Source organism: Mustela putorius, unplaced genomic scaffold (genome assembly GCF_011764305.1).
Source record: "Mustela putorius furo isolate JIRA1106 unplaced genomic scaffold, ASM1176430v1.1 tig00000407_pilon_pilon_pilon, whole genome shotgun sequence".
Taxonomy (NCBI): Eukaryota; Metazoa; Chordata; class Mammalia; order Carnivora; family Mustelidae; genus Mustela; species Mustela putorius.
This window is the reverse complement of record NW_025421373.1, coordinates 19,641,149-19,659,267: the sequence shown is the minus strand read 5'-3', so window position 1 is coordinate 19,659,267 and position 18,119 is coordinate 19,641,149. Positions and strand designations below refer to the sequence as shown.

Genomic DNA, 18,119 nt, shown 5'->3' with positions numbered 1-18,119 from the left:
ATTTTTTAGTTAGCTAGTTTGTGTCTGATTCTCAGCTGACTCACCAGAGCTGAACCACTTGCCCAAAGGCTCCAATGGACACGTCGGTGATGGAATCGCCATTTAAATCACCATAACCATCCAGAGATCTCCCAAAATACTGGAGCTGGCTCCTAAAGGCTCCATCAGATCCCAAGATTTTCTGAAAGAGCAAGTATGACATGAAATTACAATGTGGAACAACTGAAATAGAAAAAAAGGGAGCTTCTGCACTGCACTGTTAGATTTTTCTAAATAGCCACTTCTCAGGTTGTTTTATTTGCCACAAAATTCCATTGATTTTTTTCAATCACAGTGTTTCTCATCTGTTTATCATGCTTGCAGCCACAGAGAAACAGAATGAATCTTTTCACATAAAAATCACAAAGAAAAAAGAAAAAGTAGCAGATCTGGGACTGAGCAGGATTTGAAACAAGCTGAAATGTGATTGTCTCCTAGTCCACATCTTTTAGGACTTCCCTGGAAAGTTGCCTGATCAATGAAGCCCCTTTGGGCACCCTTTAAGTTACCTAATAACTCCCACTCTTGAACATTTAAAAAAGTTTTTTAATGTCTTATCATTTATTATGATCTGGAACACTTTATCTCACTTACCTTATTTTCCCTCTGTCTCCTCCACAAAAAATGCAAGAGCTGCAAAGAGCAGAGTTTTATCTGTCCTGTTCTTTACAGTATCTCCAGCACCCAGGACGGTGCCTGACACATAGTAGGAGATACACTAAATGTTTGCTTAATGAACAAATAAAATTCTAAAAATAAGTGGGATGGATCAGATTATCTGCACGGCACTTGGCAGCTCTAACATAAGGATACTCACATGTAAATACATCACCATGGAACTCACGGATTACCTGGGAATACCTTGTGCGAATGGTGCCCTCATGACCGTTGTAGATGTACACAGCTCCAGAGTTCTGATTTTCCAAAGGGGAACCAACTATGACATCATTGAAGCCATCCATGTTGATATCTGAAAGAGCTGCAATCGCTGAACCAAACCGAGCATTTTCAACACCCTTGGGGCCTTCAAGAAACTGGTGCCAATTCAAAACACCCTGGCAGAAAGGAAAAGAGGGATGAATAAAGCAAACCTTCCAACGTTTATCATTAAAATTCACAGCAAACGATGTCCGAGCCAATTTGTAAACTGTTAAAAGTAGACAGGATTTTGAAAACTAGATTTCAAAATTTTCTACGAAGACAATTATAAAATGAGAATTTTAGCAAGTCAGCTCATAGGATATGTGCTCATAAACCGAGGTGAAAGGAGTGAATTCTCTTTACTGTGTCTGCACAACCTGTATTAACACTACCCATGTCTTTCCCTCCTTTTCCCCCATAATACTAAAATCTTTACCTGTTTCCAAAACTTTCCATTTAAGATTTGCTGATGAAAATCTACTAACATCTTGAATAAAATTAAGATGGAGACACACAAAAAACAATGCTTTATTTTAGACCTTTTCTTAAAAATTATAATGGTACAGGTAGTAGAAAACGAGACCGTTAGTTTCCAGTTCAAGAAAGCAACCCTGAACTCACCCCTTCCCTGGAACCCATCAAATTATACCTATTAATAGGACAATTCTTCTTGGGGAAAAAACTAAACCGAGGGCTGACTAAACAGCTACTGGACAACTGAAGATAGACAAAATGGTAAGAGAACACAAAGAGATGGAGACACAGTATTAAAGGGAAACTGAAGCAGTGGGGATGCAGAGTACTGAGAGGGCAGGAACAGATTTCTCTGATCGTGGGCACAGAAAAGAAGTCACAGTTTAAAAGGGCAATTAAGGGGTGCCTGACTGGCTCAATTGATTGGACAACTGCCTTCAGCTCAGGTCATGATCCTGGAGTCCCAGGATCGACTCCCACATCAGGCTCCCAGCTCCATGGGGAGTCTGCTTCTCTCTCTGACCTTCTCCTTGCTCATGCTCTCTCTCACTGTCTCTCTCTCAAATAAATGAATAAGATCTTTAAAAAAAATAAAATAAAAGGGCAATTGACATCAAAAAGAGACAACACTAGAACTCTACCACATGGTGGAGGAGTTGCAGGCTAAGCTCTCAAGTCAGAGGGACTGGAAAATGATGGTTTACATTATTACCATTCCACCTTAAAACCTCAGTCAGAGCATGGTCTGCCCAGCAGATGGGCAGTTCTGGTGGTCTCCGAGCTCTCGACCTCACCAACCTCAATAAGTCTAAGGTTCTCAAGCCCACACCAGTCTCAGTCTTTTTCTGCTGGGACAGAAAAAAAAGCTACAGTTTAAAAGGGCCAAGGAGTGGTGGGAACACTCCCCCTCCACATTTAAAACCCAGACTGGAGCAGGGTCCAAATACAATAACCAGTGGGTTTAAGTGACAGAAAATGCAGGTCCCAACCCTGTAAATGGCAGGGTTCAGTCATCAGAGAGGGCTCACAACATCAGTAAGCCCAGAGTCTGTAAGCCCATAGCAGCCCCTGTGAAGCCAGGGCATGGAAAATAAGCTGAATTTTAATTTTTAAAAAAAATTTTGTTTAAAAATTTTTAATCAAAACAGGTTTTTATTTTTAAATTTAAAGATATATCTTTTGTTTTACTTCCTCCTGATTTTTTCTTTCAAATTTTATTATTTTCTTCTTTCTGCAAAAATCCAAAGTTTAAACAAGTAACTAACAATACAGCCACAGCTCCAGCCACCAGAAGAGTCACCAAGAACACACGGTTTGCAAAGGGACACCATCCTTCAAGTTTAGGAGCAGTAGCTGTTCTGCCTAATCCACAGAAACAAACACAGGAAGTCAAGCAAAATGTAGAGATAGAGGAATATACTCCAAAAGAAAGGGAAAAAAAACACCTCACAGAAAGAACTAAATGAAATAGAGATAAGCAACATGCCTGAGACAGAATTTAACAATTGTGGGTGGTGGGAGGAGCAAGATGGCGGAGGAGTAGGAGACCTAAATATCGTCAGGTCCCAAAAGTTCACCTAGATAGCTATCAAACCATTCTGAACACCTACAGACTCAACAGGAGATCGAAGAGAAGAAAAGCAGCAATTCTAGGAACAGATAAAGGACCACTTTCCAGAAGGTAGGATGTGCAGAGAAGTGAATCCGAGGGGATAAATGGGAAAACAGACCTTGAGGAGAGGGGCCGGCTCCGAGCAAGTGACACAGCAGCAGAGCACAAAACTGAAACATTTAGAAGTTTGGTGCACTCCAAAGGCGAAGTGTGTGTGTGGGGGGTGGAGCCTTCACAGGGACAGTGGGCTCTCAGGACCCACAGGGTCATACAAAGAAAAGGGGTATCTGAGGATGGCAGAGCTCCCAGATATTGATCGGAGCATGGGAGCTGGCTGCAGGGACAGAGCCAAGGGGTGGGCTCTCAGCTTGGGGTTACCTTAGACCATGATCCATGGCACAGTTGGCCCACTGTACATTGAGCAGGGACACCACATGTGGCAGATCTGTGGAGACCCTCCTACTCTGGGAGGAATGGCATGGAAGCATGCTGCAGGAATCATCTGGAGACTCCAAATGGGGCTATAAGCCAAAGACAGAAATGCTTTGTCACAGGCTGCGTGAGCAAGGAGTGTGGCCGGAGACCAGGGAGACAGAAGGGATTGACTGTTTTTCTCTGGGGGCACACTGAGGAGTGGGGCTCAAGCTCTCAGCTCCTAAGGGGCCAGAGATTGGGAAGTCACCATTTTCACTCTCATCCTCCAAAGCTACACAGAAAGCATTCAGGAAACAAAAGCTATGAGAGCCAACCCAAGCAGATGGCTCAGCCTGGCCCCTGGCAAGAGTGGTGCAACTCCACCTTGGGCAAAGACATTTGAGAATCACTGCAACAGGCCCCTCCCCCAGAAGATCAGCAAGAACATCGAGCCAAGACCAAGTTTACCGATCAATGAGAACTGCAAAACTTCAGAGCTATGGGAATACAGCACATAGAATTCATGGCTTTTTCACCAAGATTCTTTAGTCTTTCAAAGAGAAATTTTCTAGATTTTTTTCTTACTCTATTTTTTAAAAATATCTCAATGTTTTAAAGTTTTTTTAAAAACTATTTTCTGTTATCAATACCTTTTTAGAAATCTTTAATTTTCATTGTTATAGCCCTATTCCATCCCTTTATTGTATTTAACCTTATTTTTATGTATACATATAGGTGTTTCTTACTTTAAAATTTCAGTATATAATTTCTTCAAACAGATCAAAAATGCCCTAAATCTAGCACATGTCTTTTTTCTGGTCTTCAGCCTGATCACATTCTTTCCTCTTTTTTTGTTTCTTTTTTCAACCAACTTCTTATCAATTCCTTTTTTAGAATCTTTTTAAATTTTCATCTTTGCACTCATATTCCATCCCTTCATTATCTTTACCTGTGTGTGTGTGTGTGTGTGTGTATGTGTACACCCAAAATCAAGTGTGCAGCTGGTTCTATTCACCAGTCTAATATATATGTATATGTGTATATACATTTATATTTATAAAAAATAAATATATATAAAAATACATATACATATAAAAATACATATACATATTTTTTTCTTTCTCCTTTATTCTCCCCCCAGTTTTGGGTCTCTTTCGATTTGGTTAGTGTATATTTTTCTGGGGTTGTTGCTACCCTTTTAGTATTTTGTTCTCTCATTCATCTAGTCTTATCTGGATAAAATGACAATGAAGAAAGACTCTCCTAAAAAACAAAACAAAACAAAACAAAAAACCCAAGAGGCAGTAATGATGGCTAGGGTCTAAATCAATATGGACACTAGTAAGATGTCAAAACTAGAGTTCAGAATGACGATTATCAAGGTGCTAGCTGGGGTCAAAAAAAGCATGGAAGATACTAGAGAATCCCTTTCTAAAGAAATAAAATACCTTTCTGGAGAAATAAGAGAACAAAAATCTAACCAAGTTGAAATTAAAAAAGCTGAAATGAAGTGCAATAAAAAAAATGGAGGCTCCTATTGCTAGGATAAATAAGGCAGAAGAGAGAATTAGTGATAGAAAAGGACAAATTATGGAAAAGAAGCTGAGAAAAAGAGAAAGAAACAACTACTGTACCACAAGGGGAGAATTCAAGAGATAAGTGATATCATAAGACAAAACAATATTAGAATAATTGGGATTCCAGAAGAAGAAGGGGGGGCAGAAGGTATTTAGAGAAAATTATAGCAGAGAATTTCCCTAATTTGGCAAAGGGAACAAGCATCAAAATCCAGGAGGCACAGAGAAACCCCATCAAAAACATAAAAATAGGTCTGTACCCTGTCATCTAGTAGTAAAACTTACAAATCTCAGTGACAAAGAGAAAATCAATCCTGAAAGTAGCTTGGGATGAGAGCTCTGTAACATACAGTGGTAGAAATATTAGATTGGCAGAAGACTTGTCCACAGAGAACTGGCAGGCCAGAAAGAACTGGCATGATATATATTCAGAGCAATGAACAAGAAAAACATGCAGCCAAGAATACTATATCCAGCTGAGCTGTCATTGAAAATAGAAGATGAAAGAAAAAGCTTCCAAGACAAACAAAAATTAAAAGAATTTGCAAATACCAAACCAGCCCTAGGGAAAATATTGAAAGGGGTCCTCTAAGCAAAAAGGCAGTCTAAAAGTAATAGACCAAAAAGAAACAGAGACAATATACAATTAACAGTCACCTTGCAGGGAATATAATGACACTAAATTCATACCTTTCAGTAGTTACCCTAAATGTAAATGGGCTAAATGCCCCAATCAAAAGACATAGGGTATCAGAATGGATAAAGAAAATAAGACCCATTGATATGCTGTTTACAAGAAACCCATTTTAGATGTAAAGTCACCTTCAGATTTAAAGTGAGGGGGTGAAAAACAATTTATCAAGCTAATGGACATCAAAAGAGAGCTGGGGTGGCAATCCTTATATCAGACTCATTAGATTTTAAACCAAAGACTACCATAAGAGATGAGGAAGGACACTATAACGTACTTGAAGGGTCTATCCAACAAGAAGATCTAACAATTTTAAATATCTATGCCCCTGACATGGGAGCAGTCAATTATATAAACCAATTCATAACAAAATGAAAGAAACACATCAACAATAATACAATAATAGTAGGGGAATTTAACACCCCCCCTAAATGAAATGGACAGATCATCTAAGCAAAAGATCAACAAGTAAATAAAGGTTTTAAATGACACACTGGACAAAATGGACATCACAGATATCTTCAGAACATTCCATCCCAAAGCAACAGAATACATATTCTTCTCTAGTGCATATGGAACCATCTCCAGAAGAGATTACATCCTGGGTCACAAATCAGGTCTCAACTGATACCAAAAGTTTGGGATCATTCCCTGCATATTTTCAGAACACAATGCTCTGAAACCAGAAATCAACCACAGGAGGAAAGTTGGAAAGAACTCAAATACATGGAGACTAAACAGCATCCTAGTAAAGAATGAATGGGTCAACCAGGAAATTAAAGAAGAATTTAAAAAATTCATGGAAACAAATGAAAACACAACTGTTCAAAATCTTTGGGATAGAGCAAAGGCAGTCCTGAGAGGAAAGGATATAGCAATACAAGCCTTTCTCAAGAAACAAGAAAGTCTCAAGTACACAACCTAACCCTACACCTAAAGGAGCTGGAGAAAGAACAGCAAAGAAAGCCTAAACCCAGCAGGAGAAGAGAAATAATAAAGATCAGAGCACAAATCAATAAAATAGAAACAAACAAACAAACAAAAAAACCAGTAGAACAAATCTACAAAACTAGAAGCTGGTTCTTTGAAAGAATTGGTAAGATTGATAAACCCCTGGCCAGACATATCAAAAACAAAAGAGAAAGGACCCAAATTAATAAAATCATGAATGAAAGAGAAGAGATCACAACCAACACTAAAGAAATACAAACCATTATAAGAACATATTATGAGAAACTATACACCAGCAAATTAGACTATCTGGATGAAATGGATGCATTCCTAGAGATGTATAAACTACCAAACTGAAATAGGAAAAAAGAGAAAACCAGGAAAGACCTATAACCAGCAAGGAAATTGAAACAGTAATCAAAAATCTCCCAAGAAACAAGATCCTAGGACCAGATGAACTCCCAAGGAAATTCTACCAGCCATTTAAAAAAGAATTAAAACCTATTCTCCTGAAACTGTTCCAAAAACTAAAAATGGGAGGAAAACTTTCAAACTCATTTTATGAGGTCAGCATTACCTTGATACCAAACCAAAGATGCCATCAAAAAGGAGAATTACAGAGCAATATATCCCTGATGAACATGAATGCAAAAATTCTCACCAAAATACTAGCCAATAGGATCCAACAGTACCTTAAAAGGATTATTCACCATTACCAAGTGGAATTTATTCCTGGGCTGCAAGGTTGTTTCAACAACTCAAGTCAATCAATGTGAACAATACATCAATAAAAGAAAGAACAATAAACATATGATACTCTCAATAGATGCAGAAAAAGCATTTCAAAAGGTACAGCATCTTTCTTGATCAAAAGTCTTCACAGTGTAGGGATAGAGGGTACATACCTCAATATTATAAAAGCCACCTATGAAAAATCCATAGAAAATATCATTCTCAATGGGAAAAACTGAGAGCTTTTGCCCTAAAGTAAGGAACATGGCAGGGATATCCACTCTTACCACTGCTCATCAACATACTGGAGTCTTAGTCTCAGACAACAAAAATAAATAGAAAGCATCCAAATTGGCAAAGAAGAAGTCAAACTCTCACTCTTTGCTGAAGATATGATATGGAAAACCCAAAAGACTCCACCCCAAAACTCCTAGAACTCACACAGGAATTCAGTAAAGTCTCAGGATATAAAAATCAATGCCTAGAAAGCAGATGCATTTCTAGATACCAACAGCAAGACAGAAGAAAGAGAAATTAAGGAGTCAATCCCATTTACAATTGCACCCAAAACCATAAAATACCTAGGAATAAACCTAAACAAAGAGGTAAAGAATCTGTACTCAGAAAACTATAAAGTACTCATGAAAGAAACTGAGGAAGACACAAAGAAAAGGAAAAATGTTCCATGCTCATGGATTGGAAGAACAAATATTGTGAAAATGTCTATGCTACCTAAAGCAATCCCTATCAAAATACCATCAATTTTTTCAAAGAAATGGAACAAATAATCCTAAAATTTACATGGAACCAGAAAAGACCCCAAGTAGCCAGAAGAATGTTGAAAAAGAAGATCAAAGTTGGCAGCATCACAATTCCAGACTTCAAGCTCTATTACAAAGCTGTAATCATCAAGACAGTATGGTATTGGTGCAAAAACAGACACATAGATCAATCAAGCAGAATAGAGAGCCCAGAAATGGACCCTCAACTCTATGGTCAACTAATCTTTGAAAAAGCAGGAAAGAATGTGCAATGGAAAAAAGACATTCTCTTCAACAAATGGTGTTGGGAAAATTGGACAGCCACATGCGGAAGAATGAAACTGGACCGTTTTCTTACACCACAAACAAAAATGGACTCAAAAATGGATGAAAGACCTCAACATGAGATAGGAATCCATCAAAATCCTTGAGAAGAACAACCTCTTCAACCTCAGCTGCACTGACTTTGTCCTAGAAACATCACCAAAGGCAAGGGAAGCAAGGGGCAAAAATGAACTATTGGGACTTCAGCAAGATCAAAAGCCTTTTCACAGCAAAAGAAATAGTTAACAAAACCAAAAGACAACTGACAGCATGGGTTAAGATATTTGCAAAGGACATATGAGATAAAGTGCTACTATCAAAAATCTATAAAGAACTTATCACACTCAACCCCCAAAGAACAAATAATCCAATCAAGAAATAGGCAGAGGACATGAACAGACATTTCTACAAAGAAGACATCCAAATGACCAACATTTGACACATGAAAAGGTGCTCAACATCACTCGCCATCAGGGAAGTACAAATCAAAACCACAGTGAGATACCACCTCACATCACTCAGAATGGCTAAAATTAACAGGTCAGGAAATGACAGCTGTTGGCAAGGATGTGGAGAAAGGGGAATCCCCCTACACTGTTGGTGGGAATGCAAGCTGGTGCAGCCACTCTGGAAAACAGCATGGAGGTTCCTCCAAAAATTGAAAATAGAGCTACCTTATGACCCAGCAATTGTAGTACTGGGTATTTACCCCAAAGATACAAATGTAGTGGTCCAACAGGACACATGCACCCAAATGTTTATAGCAGCAATATCCACAATAGCCAAACTATGGATAGAACCTGGATGTCCATCAACAGATGAATGGATAAAGACAATGTGGTATATATACAATGGAATAGTATGCAGCCAACAAAAGAAATGAAATATTGCCATTTGCAATGACGTGGATAGAACTAGAGCATATTATGCTGAGTGAAATAAGTCAGAGAAAGACAATTATCATATGGTCTCTCTGATATGAGGAATTTGAAAGGCAAGAGGTTTGGGGGGTAGGGAAGGAACAAAAGGAACAAGAGGGGATCGTGAAGGAGACAAACTATAAGAGACTCTTAACCTCATGAAAAAACGTTGCGTTGCTAGGGGCTTGGGGGAGGAGGGATATGGTGGCTGGGTTAAGGACACTGGGGAGGTATGTGCTATGGTGAGTGCTGTGAATTTTAAGACTGATGATTCACAGACCTGTACCCCTGAAGTAAACAATACATTATATGTTAATTAAAAAAATAATGATTGTGAGGATACTGGGCTGGAGAAAAAAGTGGAAGATTTCACTGAGACTTTCAATAAAGACACAGAAAATATTAAAAAGAACCAATCAGGGTTAAAGAATACAATAACTGAAATAACAAAATCAACAGTAGCTTAGAGGATGGAGAAGAACATACCAGCAACCTGGATGACAGGGTAATGGAGAGCAACACAAGCTGAACAGCAAAGAGAGAAAAGAATTAAAAAAAAAAAAAAGAAGATAGATTAAGAGATCTCATGGACAATATAAACAAATATTTGCATTACAGGAGTCCCAGAAAAAGAGAGAAAAGTGTAGAAAACTTATTTGAAGAAATAATAACTGAAAACTTCCCTAATCTTGGGAAAGAAATAAACATCTAAGTCCAGTAAGCATAGAGAGTTGCAAGCAAGATGAACCCGAGGAGGTCCACAAAATTGCACATAATAATTAAAATGTCAAAGTTTAAAGATAAAGAGAATCCTAAAAGCAGAAAGAAAGGAACAAAAGATTACTTAGAAGGGAAAATCTATAAGGCTATCAGCTAGTTTTTCAGCAGAAACTTTTGAGTATCTCCTGCCACATTCTTCTGGCTTGCAAAGTGCTGAAAGGAAAAAGGCTACAGCCAAAAATACTCTGCCAGACAAGATTATCATTCAGACTTGATGGAGAGATGAAGTGTTTCCCAGACAAATGAAAGATAAAGGAATTCATCACCACTAAACCAGACTTACAAGAAATATTAAAGGGACTTCTTTAAGTGGAAAAGAAATGACCATAACGAGACATAAGAAAATTATGAATCAAAGATGTAAAATATGACAACAAATGTGGAGAAGGGGAGTAAAAAAAGGAAGATAAGGGGGGAAAGACCCCCTTCTTCTGAACTTAAATGACCATCAAATTAATAGGTTGCTATTTACTTGGAATGTTGTATGTGAACTTAGTGATAACCACAAGCCCAAAACATGATAGAAATACAAAGAAAGCAAAAGAAAGCTAAATATAACACTATAGAAATTCACCAATCACAAAGAATGAGAAGATGGGGACACCTGGGTAGCTGAGTGGGTTAAGCCTCTGCCTTAGGCTCAGGTCATGATCTCAGGGTCCTGGGATTGAGCCCCGCATCGGGCTCTCTGTTCAGTGGGGAGTCTCCTTCTGCCCCCCCCACCTGCCTCTATGCCTACTTGTGATCTCTCTCTGTCAAATAAATGAGTAAAATCTTAAAACACACACACACACACACAAAGAATGAGAAAAAAAAAAGGAACAATAAAACAACAAGAAAACAAATTTTTAAAATGGCAAAAAGTATATATCTATCAATAATCACTTTAAATGTAAATGGCCTAAATGCTCCAAGCAAAAAACACAGGGTAACAGAGAAGATAAAAAAATAAGACCTATCTATACACGGCCTACAAGAAGCTCATACCTCAGGCATATACAGACTGAAAGTGAAGGGACTGAGAAACATTCACCATGCAAATGGAAGTGAAAAAAAGCTGGGGTAGTAATACTTTATTATAGACTTTAAAACAAAGACTAATAACAATTATTACATAATGATAAAAGGATCAGTCCTACAAGAGGATATAACCATTATAAATATCTATATACCCAACACTGGGCTACCTAAATACATAAAGCAAACGTTAAGTGGACAGAAAGAGAGAAATCTGCGGTAATACAGTAGTAGTATGGGACTTTACACCCCACTTACAATAACCGATGGATTATCCAGACAAAAAAAAAATCAATAAGGAAATAATGTCTTTGAGCATCTTTGAACCAGATAGACAGAAAATATACATATGGAATACTCCATCTGAAAACAGAATACTCATTCTTTTGTTGTTGTTGTTGTTAAGATTTTATTTATTTATTTGACACAGAGAGACACTGAGAGAGAGAACACAAGCAGGGGGCATGGGAGAGGGAGAAGCAGGCTTCCCACCAAGCAGGGAGTCCAATGTAGGGCTTGATCCCAGGACCCTGGGCTCATGACCCCAGCTGAAGACAGACGCCTAACGACTGAACCACCCACGTGCCCCCAGAATACTCATTCTTTTCAAGTGCACAAGAAACATATATGAATAGATCATATACCAGGCTATGAAACAAGCCTCAATAAATTTAAGAAGACTGAAATCATACCATGCAGCTTTTCTGATCACAACAATATGAAGCTAAAAATCACAAGAAAAAAAGGAAAAAACACAAACACACAGAGACTACACTCCATGATACCAAACAACCAATAGGTCAGTGAAGCCATCAAAGAAAAAATAAAATGCATGGAGATGAATGAAGATGAAAATACAATGGTCCAAAGTCTTTGGGATGCAGCAAAAGCAGTTCTAAGAGAGAAGTATACAGTACAGAGTGATACAGGCCTACCTTAAGAAATAAGAAAAAGCTCAAATAAACAATCCAAACGTATACCTAAAGGAACGAGAGAAATAACAAATGAAACCAAAGGAAACAAAGATCAGAGCAGAAATCAATGACCTAGGAAAGTCCCCAGTGCCCCCCCCCCCCCCCCCCCGCAAAAAGAAAGAATCAGTGAAACTGAGTTGGTCCTTTGAAAGACAAACAGGGGCACACCTGGGTGGCTCAGTGGGTTAAGCCTCTGCCTTCAGTTCACGTCATGATCTCGGGGTCCTGGGATCAAGCCCTGCATTAGGCTCTCTGCTCAGCAGGAAGTCTGCTTCTCCCTTGCCCTCTGTCTGCCTCTCTGTCTACTTGTGATCTCTCTCTCTCTGTTAAATAAATAAAATCTTAAAAAAAAAAAAAAAAGGACAGTGGACCTATACAGACATTTTTCCAAAGAAAACACACAGTCAACACATGAAAAGAAGCTCAATGTCACTCAGAGAAATACAAATCAAACCACAATGAGGTATTATCTGACAGTAGTTAGAATGGCTAAAATCAAAATGACAAGAAATAGCATGTTTTGGCAAGGATGTGGACAAAAAGGAATCCTTGTGCACTGTGGAAAATAGTGTGTAGGTTCCTCCAAAAATTAAAAATAAAAATACCATATGATCCAATAATTTCACTATTGGGTATTTGCCCACAGAAAGAAAAAATACTAATTTGAAAAGATATATGCACCCCTGTGTTTATTGCAGCATTACTTACAATAGCCAAGATATGAGGACAACCTAAGTGGCCATCAATAGACAAATGGAGAAGGAAAATGTGTATACACACACACACACACACACACACACACATTAAAGAGGAGGAGATTGTGCCATTTGAGATAACATGGATGGAACCAGAAGGTATTAGGCAAAGTGAAATAGGTCAGAGAAAAAAAATACTACACAATTCCACTCATAAGATTGTTAGCTACATTTGTAATGAACATAGCCTGATGTATAAATTTGTCAAATCACCTTGTAGTATACCTCGTACACCTTGTTGTAAACTAACATAGTGTGTATCAACTATACTAAAAAAAAAAAAAAAATAAAGGGAGACTGTTAATGTCACATTATAAAAAATAAATAATTCTGTCCAAAGAAAAAACATTTTCTTGTTTCTTTTTTTTTCCTTCCAGATTTTGAAATCAGGAATGGAAATATTTTGTGACTTCACAAGAAAGCGATGCTCCTCAAATATGAAACTAGGTCAGTGTTGATTCTTCTCTATAATAATCTTAAGGAAATCACTTTGTAACTGAGACTGACAAAGTATCAGGAGATCTCATCTTCCACACTTGATGATAATTCAGAATACTTGAGAAGTAACAAACATTTAAGAAATGAGACATTTGTTAAAATTTTTAAACAGGCATTTATGCTCCTCCCTTACTGAACACTCAATTATACACTCTTTATATACTTTAGAATTTTTTAAAGGGGGAGGAAGAGAAAGAAAGTGTGCAAGCATGCTGAGTGGGGGGTGGGGGGGGAGAAGGAGAGAGAGAATCTTAAGTAGGCTCCACACTCAGGAAGGGTCCCAACTCAAGGCTCAATCTAATGACCCTGAGATCATGACTTGAGCCAAAAATCGAGAGAATCATTTAAATAAATAAGGTAGGACAAACTACTACAATAGCATAACATTATAACATGTAACAATATTTACTATATTAATATTTACTATATTAATATCAGCCACCTTTTTTTCCCCTTCTTTTCTCCAGTTTCCTATGTCAACTTGTGCCTTTATTTCTGGTTTTCTTTTCAACTCCAAGTTCCTTATACTATGGACATGGATTTAGACAGCTCAGTCTAGTTACAGTCTGCTAAGTTTTATGTGCAAAGACCAAAATTTCATATACACATATCTAATATATATTTCTATATATTTCATATATACATATCTAACTATTATACTAAGCAACAGATTTCTTAATATAGAAAGCATCCAGGATTAAACAAAAATTTGCAAAATTCCGGGTACAATTTGTCTTTTTCACTGTAAAATGTTAATAAGATAGTTTATTCTGTTATCATGATTTCTTTACAGTGAAGAAGAATAATTGAAGGAATAAGTGCGAACTACACCGATGTTTGCATGCACACACATTTCAAAAATGACAGTACTTTTTGGGATATATATTATATATTCGAAGACCTTTCATGGAAAACAGCAGTGCACTATACATTAAGCTCTTTCTCTAAGGGTTATGCTTTTTAATGTGATTTTTAAAGTTATAAATTAATGGTTACATTCTCAAAATAATGCAATATAAACCAAACTACATATGAAAATCATTCAATAAGTCTTCATTCTGCAAAAATGTAGATTAACTTTGTTTACCAATACTGAAGCAAATTAAACTAGGTCGGTTTAATGCTTTTTCTTACCCTTGTGATGGTAAACAAGTAAACTCTCCCTTCCTCTTTCTTTAGGTCATTCATGTACATTGGTGCACCCACCAAGAGCACGTCTGTAATGGTGTCTTTATTCACATCGACCGAACATAGCACGCTGCCAAAATAGGAGCCTATCTGGAATGAGAAAGCATATTAACCTTAGGATTTGTAGGACACATATACTTTGTTTTTTTTTCAAGATTTTATTTATTTGACAGAAATAGAGATCCCAAGTAGGCAGAGAAGCAGGCAGAAAGAGAGGAGGAAGCAGACTCCCTGCTGAGCAGAGAGCCCAATGCAGGGCTCAATCCCAGGACCCTGAGATGGTGACCTGAGCCAAAGGCAGAGGCTCAACCCAAGGACGCATATACTCCTAATGGTACACTGAACTTTCATTTACTCATTCAATAAACAAAAATCGAGTGTTTACTACCTATAAAGTGCTAGAAACATTAAGATGGACAACCTAGTCCCCTTTCTCAGGTTGTATAGAGCACTTGGTGGCTAAACCTTAGTGTGCACACAAATCACCAAGAACAGGTATTTATTTATTTATTTAAATTTTCAAAAGATTTTATTTATTTATTTGACACAGAGAGTAAGAGCACCAGCAGGAGTAGCAGGCAGAGGGAGAGGGGGAAGCAGGCTCCGCAAGGAGTAGGAAGCCCAACGCGGGAGCCCATCCCAGGACTCCGGGATCATGACCTGAGCCAAAGGCAGTTGCTTAACCAACTGAGCCACCCAGGCGCCCCAAGAACGGGTCTTTAAAATACAGATTCTGGAGACTATTTCCAGAAACTCCGACTGCATGCCATCCCCCAAACAGTATTTTAAATAAGCACTCGAGGTGTCCCGAGGCTGGGGGGAGTCAAAGACCACATTTTAAAGAGAAACACTTGAAGGTCTGTGAGGTGTGCTGTACAGAAAGGCAGGAAGGAAGAGGGAAGTGGGACAAGTGCCCATGCTGTGTGGTGAGGGACGTTCTCCAGAGGCAAGGGCCAGCTGCTGCCTGAGCAGAGTGCGGAGTAGCCAGGAGGGCTCAGAAAGATTAAACATCCTTTAAATGGCATCTTAAAAATCAAGGAGTTTTCTAGGTGGAGAAGAGCAGGCAAGCACGTGTAATGGAACTGTCTGTGACGAGATCTTGGACAGGAGGGAAGTTCTCAGATAGTGGAACACAACACCGGGAGGAGAGCCAGTGAAAGAAGAGAGGCCAGCCACCTGAACGCTTCACGCACGCCTACGTGAATACCTCTGCGGGATTCAGAAACAGGTAAGAGAGGATTCGATCTAGAACACGATCATCTTTTTTCTCAAAATAAAAGCACCCTTCCTTAAAAGAGTAAAGAGGAGAGAAAAATATGTGACCGTAGCTGGCTTGCGGTCAAGGAAGTCAAAGACTCATGTCTTCTTACTCCTGGAAAAGCCATAGAGATGGGAGCCTCGCACTTAATCCCAGAGAAGGGAAATCTAAATGGTTGGTTTCTCGGACTCAAGGAAGGAAAATTTCTGATTGTCAGAGACCGGGGTTGCCCATTTCAAATAGGCACCAAGCCCATGGGTCAAAACTGCTTAGTAAGGAAATCGGAATCTGTCGGCTGGCCTCTGCTCTAGCGGGCCGCGACTGGGAGTCATCAGTGGTTCTGACTACTGAATGGTCATGCTGAGAAGGAAGTGGCAGAAAAGTGAGTTGCTTTAATTTTAGAAACCTCAAAGCCACAGGACCCCTGTGCAGGCCCAGATGTAGCAGCTCAGTCTTAACAATGCTGTACTTCTGCCTTGCATCTGTCTTCCAGATCACCGGCTCCTAGAAGGAGCTCACCAATAAAGCCATGGGCAGGTGCCTATCGTTAGGATTAAATAACACCCATGTTCTATTAAACTGGGGAGTCAAAAACTTGCAGTTGGATATAGCCAAACAGAACAGGCTTTGAGGTTACACAGGACTGGGTTTTTAATGACAACTCAACCCCATGAAATCTATTTGACCTTAGGAAGGTAAACTCTCAGTAGCCTGTTGGAAGAAGACAGCAGATCTCAGTATTGTGAGGATTTAAGGAATATTTTTCAAGTTTTATAGAGGATCAATTAATAAATAGTGTATTATTATTTTCAGAGGTAGAGTTCAGTGGTTCATCAGTTGTATGTAACACCCGGTGCTCATCACATGTCCTCCTTAGTGCCGGTCACCCAGATGATTTAAGGAATATTCAAGTAAATACAGATCACAGAACCAGCCACAGGGTCGGTCGGCACTCAATAAATGCTGGTTCCCGTTTCTACCAACTTCCACTCCTCATCTGCCCCAGTTGTCACTATGATTAATTCCACCTGCTACACAGTGGCATTTACCTGGTCACCTCGGTGAGCCTGAATAACTGTGACATTGCCATTCTCATCAACACTGTAGAGCACTATCTGGCCAGTATAATTTGCCCGAGGAGCACCGGCAACAAAGTGGATGTCTTTTCCAGTAGAAATCGCAGCCACAGAGTAACCTAGGAGAGAAGTTACAGAGCAGGTACTATTGAAGAGCTCAGCCAGAGAAGCTTGCAAAGTTGGCAGAGAGGACCAGAGGTCCCTGTGTGTGTGTGTGTGTGTGTGTGTGTGTGTGTGTGTAGGGGTATTAGAAGGTGTTAGAAGGACGGTCAGTAATGTATCCTCCAGACTGAGCAGGTATTTTAATGCTGAAACCAAAGCAGTCCACTCCCTATTGTTTGCAGAGTTTTTTTCGGGGTAAATTACTGACAAGGGCAATCCGGCAGGCAGGCAGTCACAGACAAGCGAACAGATGATCCAAAACGCTATGCAAGCCCTACTCAGCCCTTCATTTCCAGCCTCCAGCTTTTATGGAGTAATGGGCACAGTGGTGAGGTCACAGGGTAGTCATCTAAAGTGGCGCCCCCTGTGCCAGAGGGTTCTCTGTTGTTTATCTAAAGTGGTGGCATCTGTGCGCCAGAGAGGAGATCTACACAGAAGGCCAATGACGGGGTCAGTGTTGTGAGCTCTCCTTCACGGGGATGCACAGTTCCTCGTGGGCCCGGGCATATCACTGCGGGCACATCTTCCTTTTTCCTAAGATGAACTGCTCCTCCCCTCTGATGGGCAGCACTGCCCTGCAGAGGGGGAAACCTACCTATAAAACATCCCTAGTTTGGGGGTTGGCCCATCCGCCACTCATGAACCTGGCACTGAACAAGTATTTCTTGAAATGAGTAATTACATGAATTTAAAAGGTAATTGTCATGCAGTGACAATTTGAAGTCAGATGGTCCCAAGTTCAAATTGTGGATTTGCCACTAAGCTGTTTACCTTTGGGAAAGTGATTAACCTTGCCGGCTCCCAAAGGTAAAATGGGGATATTACTTTCTTCAAAGGGTTTTAGGAGGATTTTTTTTTTTTCTTAAGCAGGCTCCATGCCCAGTGTGGGGCCCAACATGGGGCTTGAACTCATGACCCTGAGATCAAGACCTGAACTGAGATAGAGTCAGACACTCAGCCAACGGATGAGGCATCCAGGCATCCCTGGAAGGATT

General features: G+C 39.3%; 1 protein-coding gene across 2 annotated transcripts in view; it reads right to left on the bottom strand.

Annotated features, from left to right (window-relative positions):
• Positions 1–18,119, bottom strand: part of ITGA2 (integrin subunit alpha 2) — a 106,534-nt gene that overhangs the window by 27,028 nt on the left and 61,387 nt on the right. For both annotated transcript variants that reach the window (XM_004737902.3, XM_045079547.1), the window contains 4 exons: positions 16,936–17,081; positions 14,575–14,718; positions 891–1,094; positions 45–181 (listed from right to left, as the gene is read on the bottom strand). In XM_004737902.3, coding sequence (XP_004737959.1) covers positions 45–181; positions 891–1,094; positions 14,575–14,718; positions 16,936–17,081 — 631 coding nt within the window. The remainder of the gene's footprint in view (positions 1–44; positions 182–890; positions 1,095–14,574; positions 14,719–16,935; positions 17,082–18,119) is intronic.